This window comes from Triticum urartu, chromosome 4A (genome assembly GCF_056163025.1).
Source record: "Triticum urartu cultivar PI428250 chromosome 4A, HENAU_Tu73, whole genome shotgun sequence".
In the NCBI taxonomy this organism is placed as follows: Eukaryota; Viridiplantae; Streptophyta; class Magnoliopsida; order Poales; family Poaceae; genus Triticum; species Triticum urartu.
The window spans coordinates 574,901,160-574,928,305 of NC_141876.1; the positions used below are offsets into that span (position 1 = coordinate 574,901,160).

A 27,146-nucleotide genomic window follows, 5' to 3' on the forward strand; every position below is an offset into this window, starting at 1 on the left:
CCTTAATATAAACTATATAACACAAAAATATACGGTTTGAAAATAGAGCATCTGAAGTTTATATTGGTATATTTTTTGTAATATATGACTTGTATTAAGTTGGTCAAATTAACGACCTAGGGGCACGCGCACGCCTGTAAACTGAGAAAGAGGTAGTATGTACGTTATCAACCTGCAGAAGAGAAACAGTCAATGCGTACTTTCATTGCTGCCCTCTTCTAATTCTCATATAACTCATCCATTTACAAAAGAGGTAAATACACCGGGAGTCATAGAACTTGCACGCAGCGTTTAGTTTGGTGCATAAACTCGTAAAATACGTGTTTCTAGTCATCTAACTTGTCCTCTCATTCATATACAGTGTTTTCTATGGTGTCGGGCCGTATTCAACGCACAGGTGGAGTGCTAACGTTGTGGGGCCCATTGTCACTTTTTTTTGAACCCTTGCATTTTATTTATTTATGCAGAAAAATCTCAAATAAAATTAAAACCAAATTTCTTCTGAACCCTTGCATTTTATCTACACGGACAATTCTCAAATGAAATTGAAAATGCGGGCACATGCTGGGCTTCGAACTACTGGACCAACCTGATGCTTGGCGATTAGTATGCACAGTTAGTTGCATATAATATGGACATTACGAAGAAAGTAGAAATTAAAACGGGAAAAACTGTGCAAAAAAGGGATAGCCCCGTTCAAACCTATGACCTCCGGGCTAGCTCGCCGCATGTGCAATTAAAGAGATATACACAATTTGTCTTCTGTATTCTTCTTTCTTTCTTTTTCATGTAAGAAAATAACTTATATTCTAGATAAACTTTTCGAACAAATCACTAATTTTTTTTGAATTCGCATATTATTAAATTTGAAAAATCTAGATAGAAGAAATATAGTGCAGAATGAATGTACATAATTTTTTAGACAAATCAACTAAATTTTTGTTTAAATTCGAATAATTTTAATCTATACCAATATAAAAAGACCCAAATGGACAGATCCAAACCATCTCCACCGTCAAATCATGCCATCTAGCGGTTCAAATCGCTCCAATGTTGAGCACCAAACACGTTTAACGCTCTAATTACCCACCACTGCCATTGGTTATAAACATGTTTTGACTCAATGTTATCCCCTTGAAATCTGTCATGTAATTAATATCCTACTATTCCCGTGAAAAAGTAATTGATATCTTAAACATGCAACAGATATATCTTACATAATATAACGTGCAACTAATATCCTATCTAATATAAACGTGCATCACACGTACATTATTAATATAAAAATGTATGAAAATGTATATACATTTTCACAACTCATCACAGGAAACACAAGAGAAAATGTACAGCCATATGGAAACTCCTCATCTTAATTCCCTTTGATTGCTACGGTTTCCAAATCTATAGATAAATAAACTAGCCCGTCTTCTCAACCAATCAGCGAACTCCTCTTCTCCTGCTCTTCTATGTACGTTATCAACCTGCAGAAGAGAAACAGTCAATGCGTACTTTCATTGCTGCCCTCTTCTAATTCCCATAAAACTCATCCATTTACAAAAAGAGGTAAATACACCGGGAGTCATAGAACTTGCACGCAGCGTTTAGTTTGGTACATAAACTCGTAAAATACGTGTTTCTGGTCATCTAACTTGTCCTCTCATTCATATACGGTGTTTTCTATCGTGTCGGGCCATATCCAACGCACACGTGGAGTGCTAACGTTGTGGGGGCCCATTGTCACTTTTTTTTTGAACCCTTGCATTTTATTTATTTATGCAGAAAATTCTCAAATAAAATTAAAACCAAATTTCTTCTGAACCCTTGCATTTTATCTACACGGACAATTCTCAAATGAAATTGAAAATGCGGGCACATGCTGGGCTGGACCAACCTGATGTTTGGCGATTAGTACGCACAGTTAGTTGCATATAATATGGACAGTACGAAGAAAGTAGAAATTAAAACGGGAAAAGTTGTGCAAAAAAGGGATAGCCCCGTTCAAACCTATGACCTCCTGGCTAGCTCGCCGCATGTGCAATTAAAGGGATATACACAATTTGTCTTCTGTATTCTTCTTTCTTCTTTTTTCATGTAAGAAAATAACTTATATTCTAGATAAACTTTTCGGACAAATCACTATTTATTTTGAATTCGCATATTATTAAATTTGAAAAATCTAGATAGAAGAAATATAGTGCAGAATGAATGTACATAATTTTTTTAGACAAATCAACTAAATTTTTGTTTAAATTCGAATAATTTTAACTTAAGAAAATCTAGTGCAGAATGAATGCACGCAATTTTTTGGACAAATAGACAGAAATTTTGTTCGAATTCAAATAATTTTAAGTTTTAAAATCTAGATAAAGGAAAATATAGGTCAGAATGCTTGTACGTAATTTTTTGGGACAAATGAACTATTTTGTCTGAATTTGAATAATTAAAAATTTAAAAATCTAGACAAAAGAAGATATAGTGCAGAATAAATGTACGTGAATTTCTCTCAGGCAAATTAGCGGGTTTTCTTCGAATTCAAATAATTTTAAAGTTGAAATCTAGATAAATGAAAATATAGTCAGCTAATTTGTCCAAGAGAATTTTAAAATTTGAATAATTTTATATTTGAAAAAAATTGACCGCTCAAACATAATGATTCCACTTTCCCCGTAATAATGTGCATAAATTTCTATTACCCGCGTAGTTTCCTTTAATAGAACAAGATTAATTACAACATACACACGGACATTTCCTCACATAATATTTTTTTGAAATGCGTGAACATTTTTAAAATGCAACTTACTTTTTTTAATTACACAAATATTTTTTACAATGTTTAGTTTTTTAAAATATCACGTACTTTTGTTTACAACGTATGAACATTTTTGAAACGTCACAAACAACAAAATATAAGTTGTTTTCTTGCATCATTTTATTCCTGTGGGGAATAACACGAACATGTTTTTCGTTTTTGTTTATTCCTTTGTTGGGTTGAGCGAACATTGTATTAAAGAAAAATTTGTTTGTGAGTTTGATGTCAATTTATTCTTGGTCGAGTGGCTAGTGCAGTTATCTTTTAGTTCGCAGGACATTCTAGTCCCTTGGCGCTATTTTTTATTCGTCTTTCTTGAAAGATACTATGTGCCTACATGTGCGTAACTAAATAAAAATCAAGGATGTTTTTTGCAAAAGAAAGATAATGCATGGCTCACCCAACGCCTCACCACTCACAGCCACTGACCTGTGGGCCGTATTCATGTTGACACGACACGTGAGCACAAGATATGGCTGAATCTCTACTACTAATAAACAAGCAAACAAGAACTTCGCTAAGTACACCCGGCAATTTGTCCCACAAAACGCATGGAACAATCAGCACCACACAATTATACCCGCACATCTAAATCTAACAGCCATCATTCATTTGCTGCCTGTACGGTGTGGACTTAGGAAATACCCTTGACTGACCGTGCTCCACCTCCAGCACCCCCCATCCACCCCCTACAATCATGTTGTTCTCCTGGTAAATAAGGAAACAAAATTAATTCGTGATCGCACCATCGCACCACGCTGTTCTCCTGGTAAAATAAGGAAACAAAATTAATTCGTCATCGCATCGTCGCACCATCGCCAACGTCATCGCCATTGTTGCCGAGCATCCTTCCCCGAGGTCGCCAGGGCAGCGACGCCACGGAACGCCCAGCAAGGTCGTCAGGGCAGCGACGCCACGGAACGCCCAGGACCCTGCCCTCGCAGCGTGGCATCCTGTCGGGAGATCCCCACTGGTACAGCCCGCCCTGCCCGTCGCAGCTAGCCGGATATACGCAGCTGTAAAATTCTTCTCTCCACCTTAGTCTAAACTTCTTCCGTGGCCTGCTTCTTCCTTTGACCCGTTGTAGCAATACTCGGAATTGTAATTTTCAGAATATATATAGTTCTAAAATATACACATGTGCACATCACAATACTACACATCTGTAGCGATTTCCAGCCTAACTGATACATGCATCCTATGTCCTAGACCTGGTGTGAACTAAAATAGCCATTCATAATTTAGATTACATCTAGCTGTGGGGATAAAAAATATAACTTCATTGTCCCAAGTAGATACGTCATGATAAAGAATAGAAGTTAATTTCCACACCAATAACTCACAAATTCTGTACCTGCCAAAGCAACATTCTATGTTTGCGGCTCAACAGCAGGGCCAATATCATCTTCTGCCTTCTGTCACCGTGGAACTGAACAGGAGGGCCAACCACTGAGAGTGGTCCTACAAGGGGACCTGTCATTACAATTTCCTATTAATAACGTAAATACAGCTTTGATGAAGCACATTATCAACTTCCCAATTTTTTATGATAACAATATTCATATGTAGGCCAAGGGTATGTCATCTCCCAAGAGTGCGGGAGTGCGCACCCCATTTCAGGATCTAAGTAACAACCGACTATTGGGTAATTATCGTCAGCCTTTTCCTAAAGTGCCATACTGTATTTGTTGGTGCTTATATCCTAACTTGCGGTATGTACTTATATCCTAACTTGCGATATGTATTTATGCAGACCCCAAAGAATTGAAGAGGCAGAGGAACAGAGAGTACTATGCACGCAATAAAGATGATATCCTTCAAAGACGGCGTGAGGCCCGTGAGAAGAAACAGGCTTCAACAACACTGCTTAATGTCGATCAAAATGTACCTCATACACCCGAGCAGTTGGCCCGAGGTAGAATTTCCCTTACAATGCATTCTTCTGTATTGGTCACAAAACTTATGACATGCATGTACCAAACTAACAACAATATGTCATAGATATGGACCCTAACGAACTGCAGAGCCAACTGGTTGGGAAACAGTATTCACAGAACATGGATGGTGTCTTTGAGAGACAACATCAAGCCTATAGTGATATAGAAATGACCGGTGTGGATGGCGATGTCAATGAACAAGAAAATGAAATAGATACACCGGTGCCCATGTACATCGGTAATGCTGATCAACAAATTATATATAGCCCTATGTGTTCATACTAATTAACTTTATTACACATATATGCAGACCCTAAGGAGTTGAGGAGGCAAAGGGACAGGGAGCGGTATGCACAAAATAGGGATGAGATATTAAAACGACAACGCCTATCCCGTGAAAAGAGAAAGATTACTACTGGCCTCAACGATGATAACACTGTGTCACAAATACCACCTACAGGACAATCCGGTGTCACCCAGCTACATAAATTGACAGGTTCGGGTGTACCATGAAATATTGATTGCATGTTCACACCTCATCGAATATGCCAAAACAAATGGGTACTCATGTGGTGCTGCAATTTTATGACAGGCTTGTCAAATATACAAATTTCGTCTCATGAACAAATCCCTCACGACAAGGAAAATTATTTAACCTGCGATGATGAATCCAATTGGTTGCACGGGAATGATGCGTATTAGAGACAACTAATAGCAGGAAGCTCAAAAGGAACTATTGTTAGGCCTCAAGTACATAAAATGCAAAGCCTCCTCAGAGATATTGCACGAGGTATATTTAACTGGCTTTGCCTTCCGGTCCAGCCACCATTCTGATTGTAATCATCTTCTGTGCAAAAATTAATTGTACATGCAGGACCTCCCACCCAAATTTCTGGAGTTCAGGTACCACAAATGAGCATAATACGTGAGCCAGATTGCACAACTGAGCATGCTGGTTAGTTCGTCCGTATAGTTATGATTGGGGTGCCCAAAGTGTATATTTGATAAAAACTCCCTGATTTTCGATTGTTTCTTCAGGTATACAACCTTTTAGCGGATCCAACCAACTTCAAAATACGCCAGAATATGATACGATCCGGCCTGCGCAACTGGATCCACTAGGTACTAATAACACTACTAATGATATGGGATTTTGAAGATCCAGCATGCTTATGCTCTACTAATCTTATGATTTTTCATAGTGTGCAATGACCAGAAAGATGATCCATATGGGATTTTTGAACCTGTTGTTGAACTAGACAATTTACAAGGTATATTGTATAATATACTATCATACACACATAAATGTCATCATACATAAATTTGAGTCATTTCTGTATGACCAATATATTCCCTACTAGACTGCTTGGAGCCATTGCATAATGGAGAAGCTGCATACCATGAGCCTGATGAAGAAGCTAGAATTTTTATGGATCAGGGTATGTGCATTGCGTATTTTCTAATTTAGCAATCTAAAATGCACATGTTATGGGTATTTACTGATAAAATACATGTGTTGTCCTGTGCTAGATGTTGCTTTTGAATCATACCAAATTGGACACCATCCTACCCGAGCAGTACCCGTAGCAAATACCGATGACTTCATATACTGAAACCTACCTACAAGGCACCATGTCCTAAGAAAGGTTGCGGACTGTCGCCACTGTGGGGCATTGCGGTTTCCATTCGAGGGGCCAGCATTTTGTTGCAGAAAAGGAAAAGTCGATTTGTTTACTCCAGATGTTCCAGAAGAGTTGAAACAGTTGTTTACAAGTCAAGATGATGATGACGCTAAGTACTTCAGAGAACATATACGGTATTTCAACTCGCACTTCTCATTCACAAGTCTAGGCGTCACCCTTGATCGTCGAGTAAGCACCGCGGCAGGAACTGGCATATATACATTCCGTGCATGTGGTGGGCTGTACCACGCTCTTGACAATCTGGTGCCGGCTGATAATGGCCCTCGGCATTTGCAACTCTATATTTATGATACAGATCAAAACTTGTTACACAGGGCTAATAGGTCTCCAGATCTTAATATAGACCTCATACGGAAGATTCTGAGAATACTACAACATAACCCTTATGCGCAAGTTTTGAAGAGCCTAGGGTCTGTTCCGAATCTTCATGAGTATAGAATCTCACTAAACACGGATATCAAGTTAGATCAGCGAAGGTACAATGCCCCAATGACTTCCCAAGTGGCAGCCATATGGGTTGAAGGGAGTGACCCACAAAATTGCTTTGACAGGAGTGTTGTTGTGCATGGAAAAACAGGAAACCGGCCACTGTATATTAGAGCATACTATGGGTGCTACGACCCATTGTCATATCCACTGTTTTTCCCACGTGGAGAGACTGGCTGGAATCGTTGCATGCCATATATTCGGCCACCAGATGACACAAACCAAAATTCAGTACATACTCCTGCATTGCAAGGAAACCAAGCCTCTGTCGAACATATAGGTATGATGTTCACTTTTATTTTATATACAAGCTATTTGTGAATGATGATGACAGTTTTTATGTATCAGTTGAAGACTTGATTAAAGAAAGAAAAGAAGATGATAATTTGGCATTGCATGAAGCCGTTAATCATGCACCACAAGGAAACCAAGCCCCTGAATTATATACAGGTATGATGTGAACTATTAATTTATATACTTTCTTTTTTCCACAATGATGCGCAAAACTTGTGTTTTCATATACATCTGTCATATATATCAGATGGGAACTTCATTAGAGAAATAGAACAAGATGGGAATTTTACACCGCATGACGCCCATGGCACTGATTTACCTTCGGGTATTAATCACTTATTCTTCAATTATTATGTTGTCGATCATTATGAATATTGTTGATGATTACAAGTCCACCCACCATATTTATATTGATCTCAAACTTGTAGATGACAATGAGGATAACCCAGATGACAAATTTGGTGACAATGAGGTCAATGCAAAACAATCCAGAAAATTTGTTAGTGCAAGGGAGTACTACTGCTTCAAGCTGCAAGTCAGGAGGAAGCTTTTTAACATCATCTTGTTCGGTCATCGCCTTTTCCAACAGTGGGCTGTTGACATGTATATCAAGATTGAAACTATGCGGCTTGATTGGTACTCAAAGCCGGAAAATCAAAAGGTTATACGCGCTGACCTCTACCAGGTATTGTTCTTGTGTTTTTTTAATACATCATAATGCAATGACATTATGGACGTTCCATGAATTTCTATAACGTTCTATGCTATTATAGGGTCTTGTTGACACTGTCGTTGTCGGCGAGTCACGTGGAGATCGAATTGGCAAAAGAATTGTGCTTCCACGTACATTTCCTGGTGGTGATCGCGACATGCAACGGAGGTTCTTGGATGCTATGGCAATAGTGCAGCGGTGGCGTAAACCGGATTATTTTATCACGATGACGTGCAACCCATATTGGGAGGAGATAACCGATAAGTTGTTGCCTGGACAACTGCCGCAGGACCGTCCAGACCTGGTGGCAAGAGTATACAAGGCTAAACAGCGAGATATGATGGCCTTACTAACTAAGGGTAAGCATTTCGGAGAAGTAGCAGCGTATGTACATGTAACTGAGTTCCAGAAGCGAGGTCTCCCGCATGAGCATATACTTCTAATCATGAAAGCAAAAAGCAAGTTATCGACACCAGATGACTATGATCGAGTGATATGTGCAGAGATACCGGACAAAGAGAAACACCCCGTTCTACATGAACTGGTCGTCAAACACATGCTGCATGGACCATGTGGCGAGTTGAAAAAAAGTTGCCCTTGCATGATTGATGGTCAGTGTCGGTTTCATTACCCGCGAGATTTTTGTGATGCCACACAACAAGGGAAAGACTCATATCCCATCTATAGGCGGAGGGACGATGGGCGTCGAATTAGGATCAGAGGAGCGGATTTGGACAATAGGTGGGTGGTCCCTTACAACCCTTCACTACTTATGCGATACAACTGCCACATTAATGTGGAAGCATGCTCGAGCATCAAGGCAGTCAAGTACTTGTTCAAGTACATCTACAAAGGTCATGATCGTACATCCTTTGCATTCGAGCAGGATATCATCAATGATGGTGGAATCATCAATGAAATCCGACAATATAGGGATGCACGATATGTATCTCCTCCAGAGGCTATTTACAGGATTTTTGGTTTTAAAATGTTTGGTGTCAGTCCATCTGTGCTACAACTCCAGCTTCATTTGCCAAATATGTATACAGTTGCATTTAAAGCATGTGAGAATCTTACAGATGTTGTAGCTCGACCATCTTCTTCAAAGTCCATGCTTACAGAATACTTTGAGATGAACCGGAAGTTTCCAACTGCGCGAAAATGGTTGTACAGAGAGTTTCCAAAACATTATAGATGGATACCTGGAAATAAGAAGTGGCAGAATAGAAGAAATAAGAGATCACAGATTGGAAGACTTGTGCATGCACACCCTGCTGAAGGAGAGAGGTACTACTTGCGTGTGCTCCTAAGTCATGTCCGAGGTGCCACTTCATTCGATGATTTAAAAACAGTAAATGGCAAGCCATGCAGTTCCTTCCGGGAGGCATGTGAGCACTTAGGCCTCATTGAGCACGACAGGACTCTTGATGATTGCATGACGGAGGCAGCCACATTTCAGATGTCTTCTGCCCTAAGACGGTTATTTGCATCTATACTGGTGTTTTGCGAGGCAACAGAAATCCGGCAGCTGTGGGACAAACACCTGGCATCAATGTCTGAGGATTACCGTCGTAATCAATCCAATGAGGCAACACTTGAGCAGATGGTCCTCAGAGATATCAGGGATATGTTGCAATCCATGGGAAAAGATATTACAAGCTATGGACTTTCGGATTTGTTTGAGCATGATGGTTCTTCTGACGGTGAGTACAAAGAGGTAACAGAGGAGAGGCAAATCAGCGTGGACAAAGAACACCTAGATTTATTTAGCAGTTTGAACAATGAGCAACTGGCTGGTTTCAATGAAATAATGGATCATGTGATGAAACACAAAAGCCAGATATTCTTTGTTGATGGTCCAGGAGGCACCGGCAAGACATACTTGTACAAGGCATTGCTTGCAAAGGTGCGTTCGATGGGCCAGATAGCGATTGCAACTGCTACATCAGGTATAGCGGCGTCGATAATGCCCGGAGGACGGACTGCGCACTCCAGGTTCAAAATTCCAATCAAGCTCACTGACAACAGCATGTGTAGTTTCACAAAGCAGAGTGGTACAGCGGAGTTGCTTAAACAAGCCTCCTTGATAATTTGGGACGAGGTCGCTATGACAAAACGTCAAGCAGTTGAGATGCTTGATAGATCCCTGTAGGACATAATGGACTGTTCTTTGCCATTTGGGGGAAAGGTTGTCGTCTTTGGTGGGGATTTCAGGCAGGTCCTCCCCGTTGTGACACGTGGGACAAGAGCACAGATCACGGATGCTACACTTCTAAGATCCTATCTGTGGGAGAAGACCCGAAAGATACGCCTCACGCGCAATATGCGAGCACAGGCTGATCCTTGGTTCTCTGAATACCTCCTAGGGATCGGCAATGGAACAGAAGAGACAATTGGCGACGACTATGTGCGTCTCCCTGACGACATTGTGATCGGCTATACCGAGGATGAGAAAGCTATTAACACACTCATCGACAATGTCTTCCCATCGTTGCATGCCAATGCTAGATCGAGAGAGTATATGAGCACACGTGCTATTCTTTCCACCAAGAACGATCATTTCGATGACCTGAATGACAAGATGATCTCCAGGTTTCCAGGCTCAGAAAAGTTATACCATAGCTTCGACTCCATCGAGGATGACTTGCAGAATAATTACACGATTGATTTTCTAAACTCGATCACACCAAATGGCTTGCCCCCGCATGTGTTGAGATTAAAGGTTAACTGCCCAGTCATTCTGCTCCGGAACCTCGACCCTCATAATGGCCTATGCAATGGGACGCGACTTATGATTAGAGCCTTCCAGGATAATGCAATCAACGCAGAGATTGTTGGTGGTCAGCATGCTGGAAAGAGGGTCTTCATACCTAGGATCCCTATGTCGCCCTCGGAGGACATCTCACTTCCTTTCAAACTTAAGAGGAAACAGTTCCCCATTCGCCTGAGTTTTGCGATGACAATTAACAAGGCGCAGGGTCAGACTATCCCAAATGTCAGTATTTACCTTCCCGAGCCAGTATTCTCACATGGTCAGCTATATGTTGCATTGTCAAGGGGAGTGTCCAGAGAGACGACGCGGATTTTGGCCAAGCCAAACAACGAGGTTGATAAATCTGGGAAAAGCACCAAGAACATTGTCTATAGAGATGTTTTGGGGAGATGAGGCAGGTGCGCTATTCCGGCATTTATTTGCACCTTGTTATTGTATCTGTAACTACTTGTGGATCTAACATTATTTGTTTTTATTTGCAGGTTTAGCGAAGGAGAATAAGCAGCAGAAGAGGAGGTAAGGTGGATGAACACAAGGGTATCTTGTTCGATCGAGCAAAAGGTGAGAGCTCTGCTTCTCCATCTGACCCCCCTGATATGTATGTAATGACCAGATGGGGTACGCACATGATATGTAATAATCAGATGGAGTAGGCATACATAATGATAGTGCCTACACCTTTTTTCAGATGATAAGAGCAAAATGTATGCTACTGTGTTGTTTTTGAGCTTCCATGCACAATATTTTTCTATGAGTATAATGTGCTAATGTGATGATGTATTGCAATATTTCAGGTTTTCAAGTTTGTCAGGTGAGAAACACTGCATAGAAAAAAGGTTGAACAGACATTCATGCCAGGAAGAGGCAGAGGACAAATTGAGTGTCGAGGTACTCCGTGAGAAAGAGGATAAAGAAAGGAGTCAGCACATGAAGAGAGGCACCCAAAGTTAAAATGATACAGTCCTAATAACATCAACAATCTATCATAGTTATTAGCTTTTGCTATTCACTTGCTGTTTAGCCTATAGTTCAGCATCAACTAAGATTGTGCTCCACTTTTGGGCCATCAGATTTCCATGTTCTGATAATTAACCGAATGGGTTATGTTTTAATGTAACTGATTTGGGTATGCAACTGTTGATGCATATAATTCTGAAGAACACACATCATTGCTGTTAATAATATATTGTACAGGACTTGCTTCTTGATAATGTCAAGCATTATTACTACTATATTGAACATACGTCCAGGACAAAAGTTTGTTTTACCAGAAAAATTTAAGCTGGCTGAAATAACTAGCATGTATCTTCTCATTGCAAAATTTTATTTTACACGTGATCAGCAATAATATAATAATAAAACTTAAGTACGAAACTCACCACAGTGGAAATCTGCTATGTCATCGTTTTATCAGGCTCACATCTCTTGGAACAACTTAAAGCACTTCCCTGGCCCCTCCTGTCCAGCACAGCCACTGAACTAAACCTTCTGTATCTGTATATAAAAAGGTAAGAGAAAACACACAAAAAATCAAAGATACGTTCCGATGAGCTGAAACCAATATTTTTGTATTAAAATGTATTACGAAAATAACTCCATTAATTCTGTATGCGTGGTGAATAAATAAAGAAAAAGAAAAGCATTGGGCCTGAGATAAATCAAAGCAAAAAAGGAAAAGCATTGGGCCTCAGATAAATTAAAGGAAAGTGTGGGTCCTAAGATAACGCTCATGATTCCCAATCCTCACGCTATGGAAGTATACTTCCCGTGATTTCCACCTTCCATATCCCAATCCTCACGCTATGGAAGTATACTTCCCGTGATTTCCACCTTCCATATTGCCTACAACAATATATCTCTCGATCAGGAGCAGAAAGAAGCAATGGGTTTTGCATCGTAGGGTTCCCTTCCACCTTTCCTTCATCATCTCTCGCAAAGGACTGCCGCATCTCACACCACTCCACCGCGCAGGCCTCCTACACCGCAAGTCTCTCCAGCATCTGTCCGTGAACTACCATCGTCCTCCATGTCTGGGTCACAATCCCCGGTGGCCTGTGCAGATCAATCTGCTATCATCACGGTAATGATATCTCTCTGTAATTACATCCTATTCACGATTTCACATCTACAAGGCAACATAGTCACTAGAGGGGATCCAACAAAGTGAATCAACATGCCCTGTGTGACCCCACAAAATTGCCAAGATGCTTTGTGTGACTGTAGAAATTCTTTGGGCAACATCCACCTGATTACTTGAGAGAATATTCACGCAAGTGAATATGAAAAAGTTGATTGAATGAACAATTAGACAAAGAAACATATACTGAAATTTTGTTGGAAAGAATGTCCTGATGCCACTAAGTTAAAGTAAACATGTCAAAATATGTGCACCCAGTTGTGATGTATTCCCTCCGTCCCAACATATAAGATTGTTTTTCAAGGTAACAGAACTTAGGGGCCTAATGTTAACCGCGTGACAATAATATGTGCTTCAGTTTTCAGGAAAACATCGACGGGGGAGCCAAGAATGAGCATACCACAAAATACGAGGATATGAACACCGACTCAACAAAGGCAATAGAAGAACAAACCATCATCGATGATACAGAAAATATGCAGATTGATGAGGTCATACCCTAAGACAAGCATGCGAAACCCCAAGTCGAAAAAGGCGGTTTTTATTTTCACATGACACTATTATTTTTATTCTGCCGGGACAAAACAATATGTAATTTGTAGTATAATAATATCATGTCTACATAATATTATATTATTGTGTGTTTCAGTTAGTAAGCGAGGAAGAACCAAATGGAATAGACGACAAAGACGAAATAGAGAAAAATAATAGCATGCAGACCACTGATTGCGAAGTGATAAAGGCATGCTTTCTTTTCAACTATCCCAAATAGTTCTAATTCTAATTATATTATATCCTGCATAGGAATTATTCTTTGTAATATTTGCTCTCAGGAATTAAACTTCAAGGAAACAAGTGAACAAATGCAGCCACCTCAAGATGATAAATTAGCACAAACATTCAACACCGAAGAGGCAGAAACTATAGGGGACAAGCTGGCAGAATCAAATGAAATAGCCGACAAAGGAGAAGTGGAGAAAAAGAAAAGCATGCGGGGCACTGATTCCGAGGTGATAGACGCATATTTTCTGCCCAACTATGTCTCAAATAGTTTGAATTCTAATTATATTATATCCTGCATACAAAATATTCTTTGTAATGTTGCTCTCAGGAATTAACCTTCGATAAAACAAGTGAACGAATGGGGCTAGCTCAGGATGAGGAATTAGCACAAACATTGGGCACCGAAGGGGCGGAAACTATATGGGACACTCTGGTAGAATCAAATGAAATAGCCAACACAGAAGAAGTGGAGAAAAAGCAGAGCACGTAGTCCAGTGATTCCGAAGTCTCCGAAGTGACAGAGGCATCTTTTCTTTTTCAACTATGTCCCAATAGTTCTAAATCTAATTATGTTATATCCTGCATACCAATTATTCTTTGTATTGTGGCTTTCAGGAATTATCCTTTGATGAAACAAGTGAACAAATGGTGGCAGATGAGGACGAAGATTTAGCACAAACGTCCGGCATGAAAAGGCCACAAACAGTGAAGCCTATCCGACTACATAACAAACCCAAGAAAGCACCAGACTATGTGGTGGCTCCAGAAGGCACGTACAAGTCCTTCTATGCCTTGCTTTTGCTACATTTATTTTCTTTGTTGTTAATGAATGTTTTGACTTACATCATGATAGATTATGCTTGCACCGGCGATGATTGGTCCGTGATTGAAAATATCATGACTGAACCAAGCGATAAAAGAAATTTAGTGAGCATCAACGACTCATATCTCAAAAAATTACAATTACTACGCCTTTTAACCGAAGGAGAATTTGTTGGCGACGAAGTAAGTATATGTAGCTTTATGATAAGAGGATGTTATTAACATGAGTTCCTGTTATCTCCTAACCAAGGTGTGCACTTGATATTGTAGATCATAGACGCATACATACATTGCATAAGTGCTAAGCAACATCTACAGATGAGGTCAGGTGGAAGTGTGTTCTTAGAGAATGCATGCATCTCTAAGATGATAAAGGAATTTAGCTCTATACGGGATGACGCACCAAAATGGGTATTACAGAGAGCTAAAACTTATTTGGAACATGATATGGTGAGTCTCAGTTCCGTACATATTACTATAAATTCAATAGAGGACAAATGTTTGTATACATGGGACCTAAACTAACAAAAAACCTATTTTCAGATATTCGTTCCAGTTAACATTGAAGAGTTTCATTGGTACCTAGCAGTTATAAATACCGGGAAGCGATGTATCCAGGTGCTCGACTCGGTAGGCCCAGGAATGAACCGCAACGACCTCACTGCTATGGTTAGTTATTAGTCCCACTGCACCTTCTTTTGATAAGACAATTTTCTGTTATTCTTCGATTGTGATGCTAATACTTTGTCATTTATTCATGCAACAGCTGAAAGGACTGGAAAATGTATTCCAATATGCTAAGCTTCAAATGGAACTAAAATCTGATAAGTGTAAAGACTTAAACATCAGTGCATGGCCAAGGGAAGAGTGTATTAAGAAGAGACTGCAGACAGATGGGTATACCTTCTAACTCAAAGCAATCGACATTATGTGTTTTTTGTGTGTCCCCATTAGTTGCATCACAAAACAAATTTTTCCACAATAAGAATAAAAGTATACAAGCTCAAAGGATACAGACTGCAGAATAAAATGAGGCTATGCACCGATTTGACGAGCGATGAGAAGGGAGGGTCCCGAGCAGCAGCACAGCACGCAGAGCTCTTCGTGGTCATCCATGGAAGGAAGGAACTGCAGATAGCGAGCTCCTGCTCCGGACCGAATCGAACAGCCAATTGAAGTTGTTATCAGAGAGCAAAGCATCTGGATCGAGGGGATAAGATTTGAAACCGGACCTTGTTGGCGTCCCGAGAAGTGGGGAAGGGAAGTTCCTGGCGCGCGGGAGAAGGTGGAGACGCTCATCGCGGTGACGGCAAGTGCGTCAGGAGGAGGGAGGGCCCCGGCGTCACCGGCGCGCATGACGAGCTTGAGCGCCTCCTCGAGCACCTCGGCGACCTTATATGAAGAAGGGGCGGGGCAGATCAAGGGCCTGCACGCCCGCCGACAGTGGTGACGAAGGGGCGGGGCAGTTCAAGGGCCTGCGCGCTCGCCGACAGTGGTGACGAAGGGCCGGGGCAGATCAAGGAACTGCGCGCCCGCTGGCAGCAGTGATGAAGGGGAGAGGTGGGGCACATCGCGGGCCTCCGCGCCCGCCGGCAGCGGTGACGAAGGGGAGGGGCTGGGCACATCGCGGGCCTCCGCGCCCGCCGGCAGCGGTGACGAAGGGGAGAGGCGGGGCACATCGCGGGCCTCCGCGCCCGCCGGCAGCGGTGACGAAGGGGAGGGGCGGGGCACATCGCGTGCCTCCGCGGCCGCCGGCGGTGCGGACGAATGTGAGGGGCGGGGCACATCGCGGGCCTCCGCGCCCGCCGGCAGCGGTGACGAAGGGGAGGGGCGGGGCACATCGCGGGCCTCCGCGGCCGCCGGCGGTGCTGACGAAGGGAAAGGGCGGGGCGCATCAGGGCCTCCGCGGCGGCTGGCAGTGGTGACGAAGGGGAGGGGCGGCCACCACAGATCGCCGGCTGTGGATGGGGAATCTGGCGTGTGCCAGTGAAGGAGGATAGAGGGAGGGAGGGAAGAATGGGGAATCGGCGTGTGCCTGTGGAGGAGGGAGTGAGGGGGCAGTAGAAGGTTCACTAACTGAGTTTTTGTATTTAATACTACTACTTCACTAATCTCCACTATTAAGCACGTTTAACCAAACTATATTAACTTCTTACATTATTTTTCATGCATTCCAGAGAGGGATTATGAGTGAGCGCAGGATTTTCTTTATCATCACTTCTTTGTTACAGTCATGATCATTTGATGATTTAAAAGTCTTCTTATATAAATATCTATAAAATTGATAAAAGAAACTATTGAATATATTAAGTTTTGTAATCATACAGGTCATCGTGTGGTTTGTGGATGGTAAATTTTATGGAGTACTTCACAGGAGAAATTTTGTCTGACTCTCCTACACAGGTATTTTTCGATGTGTATCATTATACTTACATTCTATGGTGTATCACTATTTAACTATGAGTTCTGTTTTAATAGGATCATATCACAGATTTTAGAACAAAACTAGCTGTCATTTTAGTGGACTCAGAATTGAATGATGATAATATAAGAAATCGAGACATTGAAGATGACGAAGACAACACAGATCCCACGGATTGTATGATTTTGGAAACACCCCCCGAGAACCTCAAACCATCGAATACATCGTCAGAAGTTGAGCAGGAGTCGCAATCATTTATCCTTTCGCCCTCTCTCACTCCAACAAATGATGACTTAATGGATGAACTTTGTTTGTTCATCGGTATGGTTGATGATGTCGCTCTACTAGAGTAAGCCATATATTTTTAGTTCATTTTGTATTTTAATAAATTAGTATGATTTTATTATAGTTTACATAGTTTCAATTTTACAGAAGCGAATGGGTGAAAAGCTCTGATCCTTATCCCATTAGTTTGAATTTGAGACAAATAAAAAACATATTAAATAATGATGAATGCATGGATGTTGATTGCTTCAATATGGCTGTACGGATACTAGCGCGCCACGAAGTCCAGCTTTTCAGATACATTCCATGTCACTACATGGATCTAAATTTTTGTGTAAGTCATTATAATCATGTATTACATTTTGCCTCATGGAACTAATATTTTGTTTTTCTTATTTTAGTTCATGTCCTACTATGCACGAGACTCACGTCATCGTGGAAATATGGACATTGCTATGTTGAAATGGATGTTTGATAGCTGGCCAGACAGTAATGAGTATCATATTTCACAGTGTCATACAGTAAGTTTTAAAATTTTAATTTGTAACAATGGTTTGTCATGTCTTAACTAATGTTTTAAATTTTTAAATGTACGCATCGTTGCAGATTTTATTGCCTTGGGATATTTGTGGGATATTTCTATTGTTTGTTTTCGATCAAAATAAAAAAGTTGTCTCAATTATGGATCCGATACCAATACCTATTTTGAGAAAAAATGTACTTAAAACTGTGGTCAACAACCTAAACCGTGCGCTCCAAGTTGCAAACCCTGCATTCAAAGACGACATCTCTAAATGGGAATGGAAAGTTCCTGTTGTTCCAACAAACTCACATGGGTATGAATCTTTTCAATGCATTACAATATTAATTGATTTATTCAATAGACAATGTAATATTTTATAAATGCAGTGCCTTGTCGGGTTATTTGGTGTTTAATTTCATGCACTCATTGTGCGATGGACAGCTATATTTTCCCATACCCCAGGTTAGTATTTACACCATGCTTATTTGTATACACATTGCGCATTATTTTGTTATAACAATGTTGCATAATGCATATGTAGGATGATTTTGAACTGAGAAAACAATTTTTGGTGCATATTTTAAAGTATGAAGAGAATGAAGCTCAAGACAATATCCCATCAATTGAACGAAGCATCATAGATCGCATCAATAGATGGACCTTCATTGCTTGAAAAGATGGACCTTCAAGAGATGCATAGTTATTGACTCTAAAATATCTTTTTGTAACAAATTATAATACAATTATTATGTCATCGTGCATATTATGTGAAGACATGTTTCTGGATCATGTGTTACACGCGCGCTCATATCGTTGGCATAAGACAGTTGGCTCGGTAATAAAAACTCACTAACATAAAAAATAGATTCACAAAATATGTCACTCTTTTGAAAATATATTTTAATATTATATTATATCAACTCATTTTGTTTGAGACGTGCGTTGCACGTGCATGCTTACATTAACATAAATTAACCTGAAATATTGGATTTAGCTTAATGTAAGCGCACATCACAGAACGAGCAAATTAATCATAATTAGTTTCAGCTCGGGCCTATGGCCAGTACACATGCACATACATATACCTGAAACTACAAAGTGCAATAAGATACCAACAGATACATGCATACCTGATGCGTGCTCAAGGACATACCAAGACCCCAGGCGGATACATAAAATCTGAAGATACATGAGTAAGAAGCAAGATAGCAGTTGGTCATTACCTAATCAGAAATAGATATTACTTTTATATTACTAGATTCATGATGTAGTGGACAGAGAAAATCCATGAAGGAAAACAGCCCCAGCTAGAAAATATCATAAGTGCACTAAATCACAAAGGTCCTCTTGAGAAATTAATTCTCTAGCTAACAAAGCAACAGGTTTATGGAATCAAAGCATTACCCTTGCCAAGATCATCATCAGCATCACCATGGACATCAAACAGCAGGGCCAACAACTGAATGTGGTCCAGTAAGGGGATCTACCATTCAAAGTTGTTATTAATGTCTAAGTAGAACTCTGCTGAAACACAATATCAATACAACGGACAGTGCACTATGTTTGCATCTGATGGTGGTGTTCATGATTAATTTCCACAATTTCCATGCTTCTCAAAATTTAATGGCATGAATATTCACATGAAGGCGAAGGTATGTCATCTCCCAATAGTGCGGGGCGCGCACACCATTTCAGGATATAAGCAACAACCAATCATTGGGTAACTATCATCAACCAGTTCCTACTTTGCGCTACTGTTTTTGCTGTTGCTTATGCGCTAACTTGCGGTATGTATTTATACAGACCCTGAATAATTGAAGAGGCAGAGGAAAAAAGAGTATTCTGCACGCGATAGAGATGATATTCTTAAAAGATGCCGTGAAGCCCGTGAGAAGAAACTGGCTTCAACAGCACTGCTTAATGACGAGCTAAATGTACCATATACACCCCTGGCCATGTCCCAAGGTAAAAGTGCCCTTGTACTGCAAGCTTATTTATTATTCAGATAACTGATGAGATGTCATGTACCAAGGTAAAAATGCCCTTCTACTGGATGCTTATGTATTATTCAGATAACTGGTGAGATGCTAAACTAACTAGAATGTACCATAGATGTAGACCGTAAGGAGCAGAAGAGGAAAATGGAGAGGGAACGGTAATTAATGGTTTTCTATGTGGAAAATGGTTAGTGTTTTGGGTACTACAATTTTGTAACTGACTGAATCATGCACTCTATCTCCTCGGACTGGTGTCAGAAAAGTTGGCTTCCAGAATTTACGAAGGTGACTTGAGTTGTCGCAAAACACCTGAAATGTTGAATTTAGCTTAGCGAACTACAAATTAATCATAATTAGTTTCAGCTCCAGGATGTTACAATGAATTGTATAGATCTGTATAAACCCACATTTTGCACACATGATGATTGAGATGTGCATAATTATTTAAAACTGAAAACATCGTCTGAAGTACACCTGATCCATTCTAAGCACAAGAAGTTGCACTTCCTACTTCCAGAGTGTAAAATGGTGCATTTGAATGTCTGTTTGTTGGAACTACGCAGTTTGATTTTGTAAATAAATATGCCTATCACATGAAGGAATGTTCCATAGACAACTCCATGGATTTCTTAGAGCAATAAAAATACTGTGCAATGCAACTCAGAATCAAGACATACTCTTCGAATTATACTTTTTGCTCCCATCCCCATTCGGCACCTCCTTCTCCTCCCTCGGGAAATCGGAACCATTAAGGGCCTTATCATCAGCATAGCCACCAACAAAGCGGATGATTTCTCATATAACAGTCCTGAAAGGGAACATTGTAACAGAAAACTCACTTTCTAAAGATTAAACCAGACACTCATTCATGGTAACCACCATGACGAGCTTCATAGTATTACAAAAAGAATTGCCAATTTTGTGCTTCTTGTTCCATTTTAGCTCTTGAGGAACACATGGCACTGAATTCCTCTTCAATAATAATTCTCCAACTTCCTTTCTTTCATGAAGATAATCTTATCATATTTTGAAAAGGTATTGTATCATGTTAACTCTTGGATCCACTCACAACCAGAAGGTGCATCAATCTAGAGCAGAATAATACTCAGTTAAATCAGCTTTTCTAACAAAGCCCTATAACAAAACAATTATTCAGAGTCTTGGGAACATTCATGGTGATTTCTCAATAGGTGGAGCAGGTGTCGGGTTTGGAGAGAGGGACATACCTGGACCCGGATGACCGCATGGGAGAGGGTGGAGAGGCTCATGGCGGCAACGGCAACGGAGACGGCATCAGGAAGAGGGAGGGGCCCAGTGTCGCCGGCGAGCATGCCGACCTCGAGCGCCTTCTTGAGAACTTCGACGAACGGATTCGGAGAAGGTGCAGGGTAGAGCAGGCGCGTGCGAGTGCCACACCTCCGCGTCCACCTCCGCCGGCGCCTAGGGCTGGCGCGAGCATGCCGAGCTCGAGGGCCTCCTCGGCCACTTCGGCGACCGATTCGACATGAAGGGGAGGAAGAGAAGCGGCTGCGAAGGGGAGCCGCGGCCTGACCAGGAAGCACCGATGTTGGTGACCAAGGTGAGCGGCGGCCAGACCAGGGAGCGCCGGCGTTGGTGATGAAGAGGGCCGGCTGTGGAGTGAGGGGTGTGGCCACCATGGGAGAATGGGGAATGGGGACAGAAATGTGAGGGACTGAGGGGGCGGTGGGGAGGATAACTAACATTTTTTAAAATAAAATTATGCAGTGACCAGAGAGAGATTGTGACTGTGCGGCTTGTCCAAATCAATTTTTTTATCTTCTAAAAAGACCCATTCTTTTTTATCTGATTCGCCTGCATGCCTGCCATCTTTTTTATCTTCTAAAAATCATCAGGGCTGGTTACACTCATTTTTGTTTGATGATTTTAAAATTTATTATATGAATCTCTATAAATGTTGATATTTTTTATTGAATATGTTTAAGTTTTGTAATCATGCAGATCATCTTGTGGTCTATGGATGTTAAATTTTGTGAAGTACTTCACATGAGATATTTTTTCTGACACTCCTACACAGGTATTTTCCGCCGCGTATCATTATACTTATCCTACGTTGTACCACTATTTCGAAACTAAGTCTGGTTACTACTTTATCGGCTCATACACCAGATTGTAGAACAAAACTAGCTGCCATTTCAGTGGACTTGAATTATGATAATTTAAGAATTTGAGACTTGAAAAATGATGCAAACAACACAGATCCTGCGGATTGTATGTTACATGTGCGATCATGTTGTTTGGTATATAACACATTTAAATGCTTCAGTAAAAATAACTTGCTAAAAGAGAAACTATATTTAAAATAAATGTTTTTATAAGAGTTAAATTATGATACGTGCGTTGCACGTGCACGCTTACTAGTATGAAAGAAGTGACCGTATCTGCACGCGTAGGAAAGTTATGTGACCGCAACGTAGTTTACAACTTTTAACATCAAGCTGAACATCATATGCAAGTTATATGATTGCCATTGATATTACCTCTTCACAAAAACCGAGGGGACCATTAGAAGCCCCTTTACCTCCTCTTCCATTCTCACCCCAACCCCTGCCCTCTTCCTTTCCGGTTCTCTCACATTTTCTTCTTGAACTGTTATTGTCCATGGACGCCGGTGCTTGATTCCGGTGACGCGGGCCATCTCCATCCGTGCCCTTGCGCCTGAAGGTTCTTCTCCATGCCATGAATCCATTCAGAGAAGAGAGAACGCTATCCGTCGATCACACGTGAAGAATTCGACATGTCCTTCAACACCGTTCATCGAGTTCATCGCACTGTTCCAACAAGCTCGGTGAGCTCCTGTCCAATTCCATTTGCACGTACACTAAATAATATTCAACATACTCTCTAGACATCTTGGTTCGGCCTATTTCTCTTGCTGGTTGCGCCGCTGCCGCCATGGTCATGAACCAGACATCATCCAATGTCATCGCTTGTTTCTTTAGTTTCTATTCATCGTATGCCTTCATGACCAACAGAAGGAATATTCTCTATGGTCATAAAAAGCCGTTGTTGGAATTATCTTGCATGATGGGTCAATGGATTTTAGTTTAGGTTTTATCTAGTCTTTCTTGTTAATTTTAACAATAGTTTTTAATATAGTTCTATATGATTTTGTGTAGATAATTCTGTGCATCATGTAGTAGTGAGATACATCTTTGTAGTAGTTCTTGTGTATTGCTACCATGTGTAGTAGTTGATTGGTCAAATTTTGTTGTTAGTATGTTATTTTATTATGTTCTGATATGCCTGTGAGTGTATGCTATTCGTCTTATAATTTTGGTGCGACGTAGGACTTGTTAGATTTATTTGTTTCACCGATTATAGTTATTTAAAAATTGTTGAACATGTTTCACGTTGATATTTTTTCTTGGGTGCGGTACCTAGTCATATGATATGTCTCTCTATACGTTTTTGTGAATTATGACCTATTTATTGTAAGGATTTATTCTATTTACTTAAAATAAATTTACATGTTGCTTCATGTCGATAATTTTTTATGCATCATGTAACCATGTGTTATGCATGCGTACAAAACTTGGTGAATGTTTCCATGCATATAGTTATATAGGTTCGATCCAGTTTAATTTGACGCGGAATACTTCATGTGTGAGATCACTTTAATGTTGTTTAACATAGATATATCTTAGATATGTTTTACATATTCGTTCTCGGCCGTGTTGCATATGTGCTCTGTTTATTTGAAGCAATGCCATGTTGTAAGTTATTGTTTATCTAAATTAGTATGTGTTATCTAGTTTGTTTATACTAGTTTTCATTAGCATGATATGTTACAGTAGACATTAGACTTTAGAGTGGAGTCGATGTTGTTTTAGAGTTGCTATAAGCTAAACGAAGCCTAAGGTTAATCTGTGGTTGTGGCATATAGTTATTTATCGTTTAACCATTACAAATATTTAGAGTTATCTAAATATTTATCATGGTCGACTAATTTATTCATGCCAAGCCTAGTATAGTATTATTCCATGTGTTTCGCATAACTTTCGTTATGCTAGATGTTAAATGGATTGTCATGTTCTTTGGGAACCACTACATTGTAGTTACTTTGCATAGAATATTATTACCTACTTGTACCCCTTGTTTTGTAGTTGATTGTTATCCAAGATTACGTGGTTAGTGTTTATGATATGTCTTTCTATACGTTTTTGTGAATTATGACCAGTGTACATTTATTGTACAGATTTATTCTACTCCCTCCGTCCACAAATACTTGTCGGAAAATGAATAAAAGTGAATGTATTTATAATTAAAATACGTCTAGATACATTCATTTCTCCGACAAGTATTTCCGGACGGAGGGGTATTTACTTAAAATAGATTTACATGTTGCTTCATGTTGATAATTTTTTATGCATCATGTAACCATGTGTTATACATGCGTACAAAACTTGGTGAATGTTTCCGTGCATATAGCTCTATAGATTCAATCCAGTTTAATTTAACGCGGAATACTCAAATATATTCATGAAAACATAATATATTCATGAAAACATAATATATTCAAGTATAAAATCATGGCACTCGGGCCATAGTGACAATCATTAAGAATAACAAAGTCATAGAAACATTAATCTTAGAACATAGTGAATACTAATCAAGCCATAACAAATTGACTCAATTACATGACGAATCTCATCCATCTCTATCTACCTCCAATATGCCTATGATGAAATTACCCACTCCCTGTAGTGAGCATCATGAGGTTCTTGATGAATAAGAATTGTTGATGATGATGACGATGATTTGCCCTCTTTGAAGCCCCTAACGGACTCCAGATAAGGCGTGCCGACGATGAACATGAGGTGATGGTGACTCCATATCATAAATTATAATGCTTAACACGGTAGTATGGTAAATATAAAATTTTAGTATAAAATATGTATATATCAAGAGGAGTCGGGCAATAGGAGAGACTATAATTGGTGATTTGAAAATAAAATAAAATTGGAGCTATGTACACCCAAATTTGAAATGTCGGCTCCGCCACTAGGCGGAGGCACTCCTCCGTTGGTCCTCTGGCGAAGTAGAGATTACCGGTGGATGTGACGTACGATGGAGGTGATGATGGTGGTGTTAACGGCGATTGGGAGGCTCCTCGGGGTGGTGCTGGTGGTTCGTGTGACTTCGGCATGCTTTGGTGAACCTTCAGGTGGTCATTCTAGTGCATTGCAGTTCACGGGAAAGTGTCAAATAGATGCGGCATCAAGAGGGGCATCAAGGGGAGCAAAACGGGATATCGATCTCTTACTTATGATGACGGAACTGACCGACAAAGACAGCGGCGACCTGAGCTCCTCTGCGAGATCGGTTTCACCCTAACTGAAGCGTGGAGAGGCGGGAAAGGTCGAGGAGGGTGGGATAAGGTTTTCCTTGGAATTTTGCTCGCGTGCGGTGCCCCAGGGGTGCATGGGGTGGCTTGGGCTCTTGAGTTCGACTCAGGCTCGCGCTCGGTTGTGCGTGCGGCGTGGTGCAGCTATGCTCGACTGGAGAAAGGAGATGAACAGTGCCACGGGGCCCACTCTCAATGAGATAGAGAAGCGAAGCGGCTGCTAACCATTCAATCTAAAGAGGATCTAATGGCTCGAGCGGGGTACCGCTTCGGAAAGGTTAAACAGGTCACGGGCCAAATGTTAAAACACAACAGTTGGGTTGCATGCGACCAGATGTACAGTAAAAGCTGCTATCTAAAGTACTGTATAAGATAGGTATTTGGCTAAATAAAATGCTAGATAAATCCTAAAATTACCATAAGCATACAGAAAAATAACACTACTAATATACAGTACATGAATACTGGTTCCATCCCGAATACAATTTTGGAAACTTCTTTTATGCAAAAGGCCACACAAAGAGCATTATAATACTCATCTAAAGCCATTTGGAGTTTCTATAATTCCCAAAATATATAAGGTGAACTACAAATAATATTATGGACATTATGAACTTTTCATTTAACAGGGGAGAAGTCATGTTATCCCCACTCCAATAATTTGCCTTCAGTTGCATAATGACTTGAATATTCATAAAATGCAAATAGTGCATAGAAAATATGAGATACATATGAATAATTTAGTAACATCCAAATTAGGAAAATTGGGATGTTACATCACCATGGGCCGCCCAAAGTGGCCTAGGACGGAACCAACAAGGGAGTCCTCAGCCTAGCCTACCTGGTCGGTAGTTGACATGCTGAGAAGCTCCATAGTCGGGGCACCATCAGTGGAAACTGCGGACATTCGGCAATGCCTATGCGGCAATTAGGGAGGTGTAGCGAGGGCGTCAAACAAGGATGGTGCGGATGCAGAGCAAGGGGGAGGCATGGGCGGTGTGGAAGAAAAGTGGTCCGGGAAGGGTATTGAGTGAGCTGCGGGTGTCAAATGCGTACGTGGCGGAGGTTCGAATGCTCGCGAATCTCGCGTGGCTTGCGTCCAGTTTGCGGGATTCAGACAAGTGGACCGTCACAGAAAAATACGGGTCCATGTTGGATGGAAAACTGCGCTTGGACAACTAGTTCTAGACGTATGTGGGTGTTTGAAGGTCGGCGTTGCAGATGCCCTTATACCGCAATGTTGCTTGGTTTAATTTGCATTCCCAAACACATCTCTTCCCAACCCTAGCTGTCACCAAAGCTTCAATAAACGTCATCACCTCGGCACTCCTCTTCTTCATCCGTCTGGCGGCCTGGTTGGCGGCAAGCGGAGTGAGGACCCGGCCGTATCGTTTTATATTTCTTAGGTTTTCATTCCCTCGGCGACACCGGTGAGGTGGTGGCAGTGATGGCGTTTTGAAATAAGGTCTCTTCGGTCTCTCTCTACCTCGACGACGTCCTATCTAACACTGATGAAGGCCTATGAGAGTTTGCGTCCTATGATCTGTTGGCTCCCTTCAGATCTTGGTAGTTGGTGTGCCTTTCAAGGAGAGATATTGGCATACTATTTGTGTGGAGACTTTGACATCTTCAGTCGTGTTGTTCTGCGGCATGGCCCGGTTTCCCCAACCCTCTGGACTGCAAACCTGTATTGTGTTGGCTGATGCTCCAACCGATGTTGCTTCAGTGATCTGTAGATATCGTCACAAGGGGTTACTGACTATTGCGGTTTTTAAAGACTGATGCAACCAGGGCGTTTGCATGTGTCTCTTTCCTTTCCTGTTGGTTCAGTGCAATTTTCAGTTTCCGACGGGCGACATACGATCGGAGGAAGAAGAAGGCTAATATAATTTTCAATGCGATTTGATGCTTTAATGGTCGTTGTGTGTCTAGTTATCTATCCACTAATCAGATGTAAGATGCCTTTTGGATGTCTTTACAAAAAAAAGTTTGTTTGACTCCCTTTGTGATCTTTTCTCGGAGAGATCCTATAGGACGCTCATGAACGGCTAATAGCGCGCCTTTGCACAAGTCTTTA

General features: G+C 40.8%; 3 protein-coding genes and 1 pseudogene across 3 annotated transcripts; 3 read left to right on the plus strand and 1 right to left on the minus strand.

The window, feature by feature from the left end:
* Positions 1-6,923: 6,923 nt before the first annotated feature.
* Positions 6,924-9,029, plus strand: LOC147976751 (uncharacterized). The gene is made up of 7 exons (XM_087520959.1): positions 6,924-7,215; positions 7,284-7,385; positions 7,477-7,554; positions 7,658-7,914; positions 8,003-8,300; positions 8,745-8,887; positions 8,991-9,029. The coding sequence occupies exons 1-7, from the start codon at positions 6,939-6,941 to the stop codon at positions 9,027-9,029; spliced, it is 1,194 nt and encodes a 397-aa protein (XP_087377085.1). The 5' UTR covers positions 6,924-6,938.
* A 371-nt stretch (positions 9,030-9,400) lies between these two features.
* Positions 9,401-11,107, plus strand: LOC147976752 (uncharacterized; annotated as a pseudogene).
* Positions 11,104-18,600, plus strand: LOC147976753 (uncharacterized). Its single transcript, XM_087520960.1, has 19 exons — positions 11,104-11,125; positions 11,197-11,230; positions 11,509-11,602; positions 13,217-13,342; positions 13,501-13,584; positions 13,685-13,861; positions 13,963-14,067; positions 14,250-14,403; positions 14,488-14,639; positions 14,727-14,906; positions 15,000-15,125; positions 15,223-15,353; positions 16,784-16,859; positions 16,935-17,227; positions 17,311-17,497; positions 17,565-17,684; positions 17,770-17,999; positions 18,073-18,148; positions 18,228-18,600. Exons 1-19 carry the CDS (start codon positions 11,104-11,106, stop codon positions 18,357-18,359), a joined length of 2,499 nt encoding a protein of 832 aa, XP_087377086.1. The 3' UTR covers positions 18,360-18,600.
* A 2,126-nt stretch (positions 18,601-20,726) lies between these two features.
* On the minus strand, positions 20,727-21,341 carry LOC147976754 (uncharacterized). Its single transcript, XM_087520961.1, has 2 exons — positions 20,910-21,341; positions 20,727-20,771 (listed from the first exon to the last, which is right to left on the minus strand). Exons 1-2 carry the CDS (start codon positions 21,339-21,341, stop codon positions 20,727-20,729), a joined length of 477 nt encoding a protein of 158 aa, XP_087377087.1.
* Between the last annotated feature and the right edge of the window lie 5,805 nt (positions 21,342-27,146).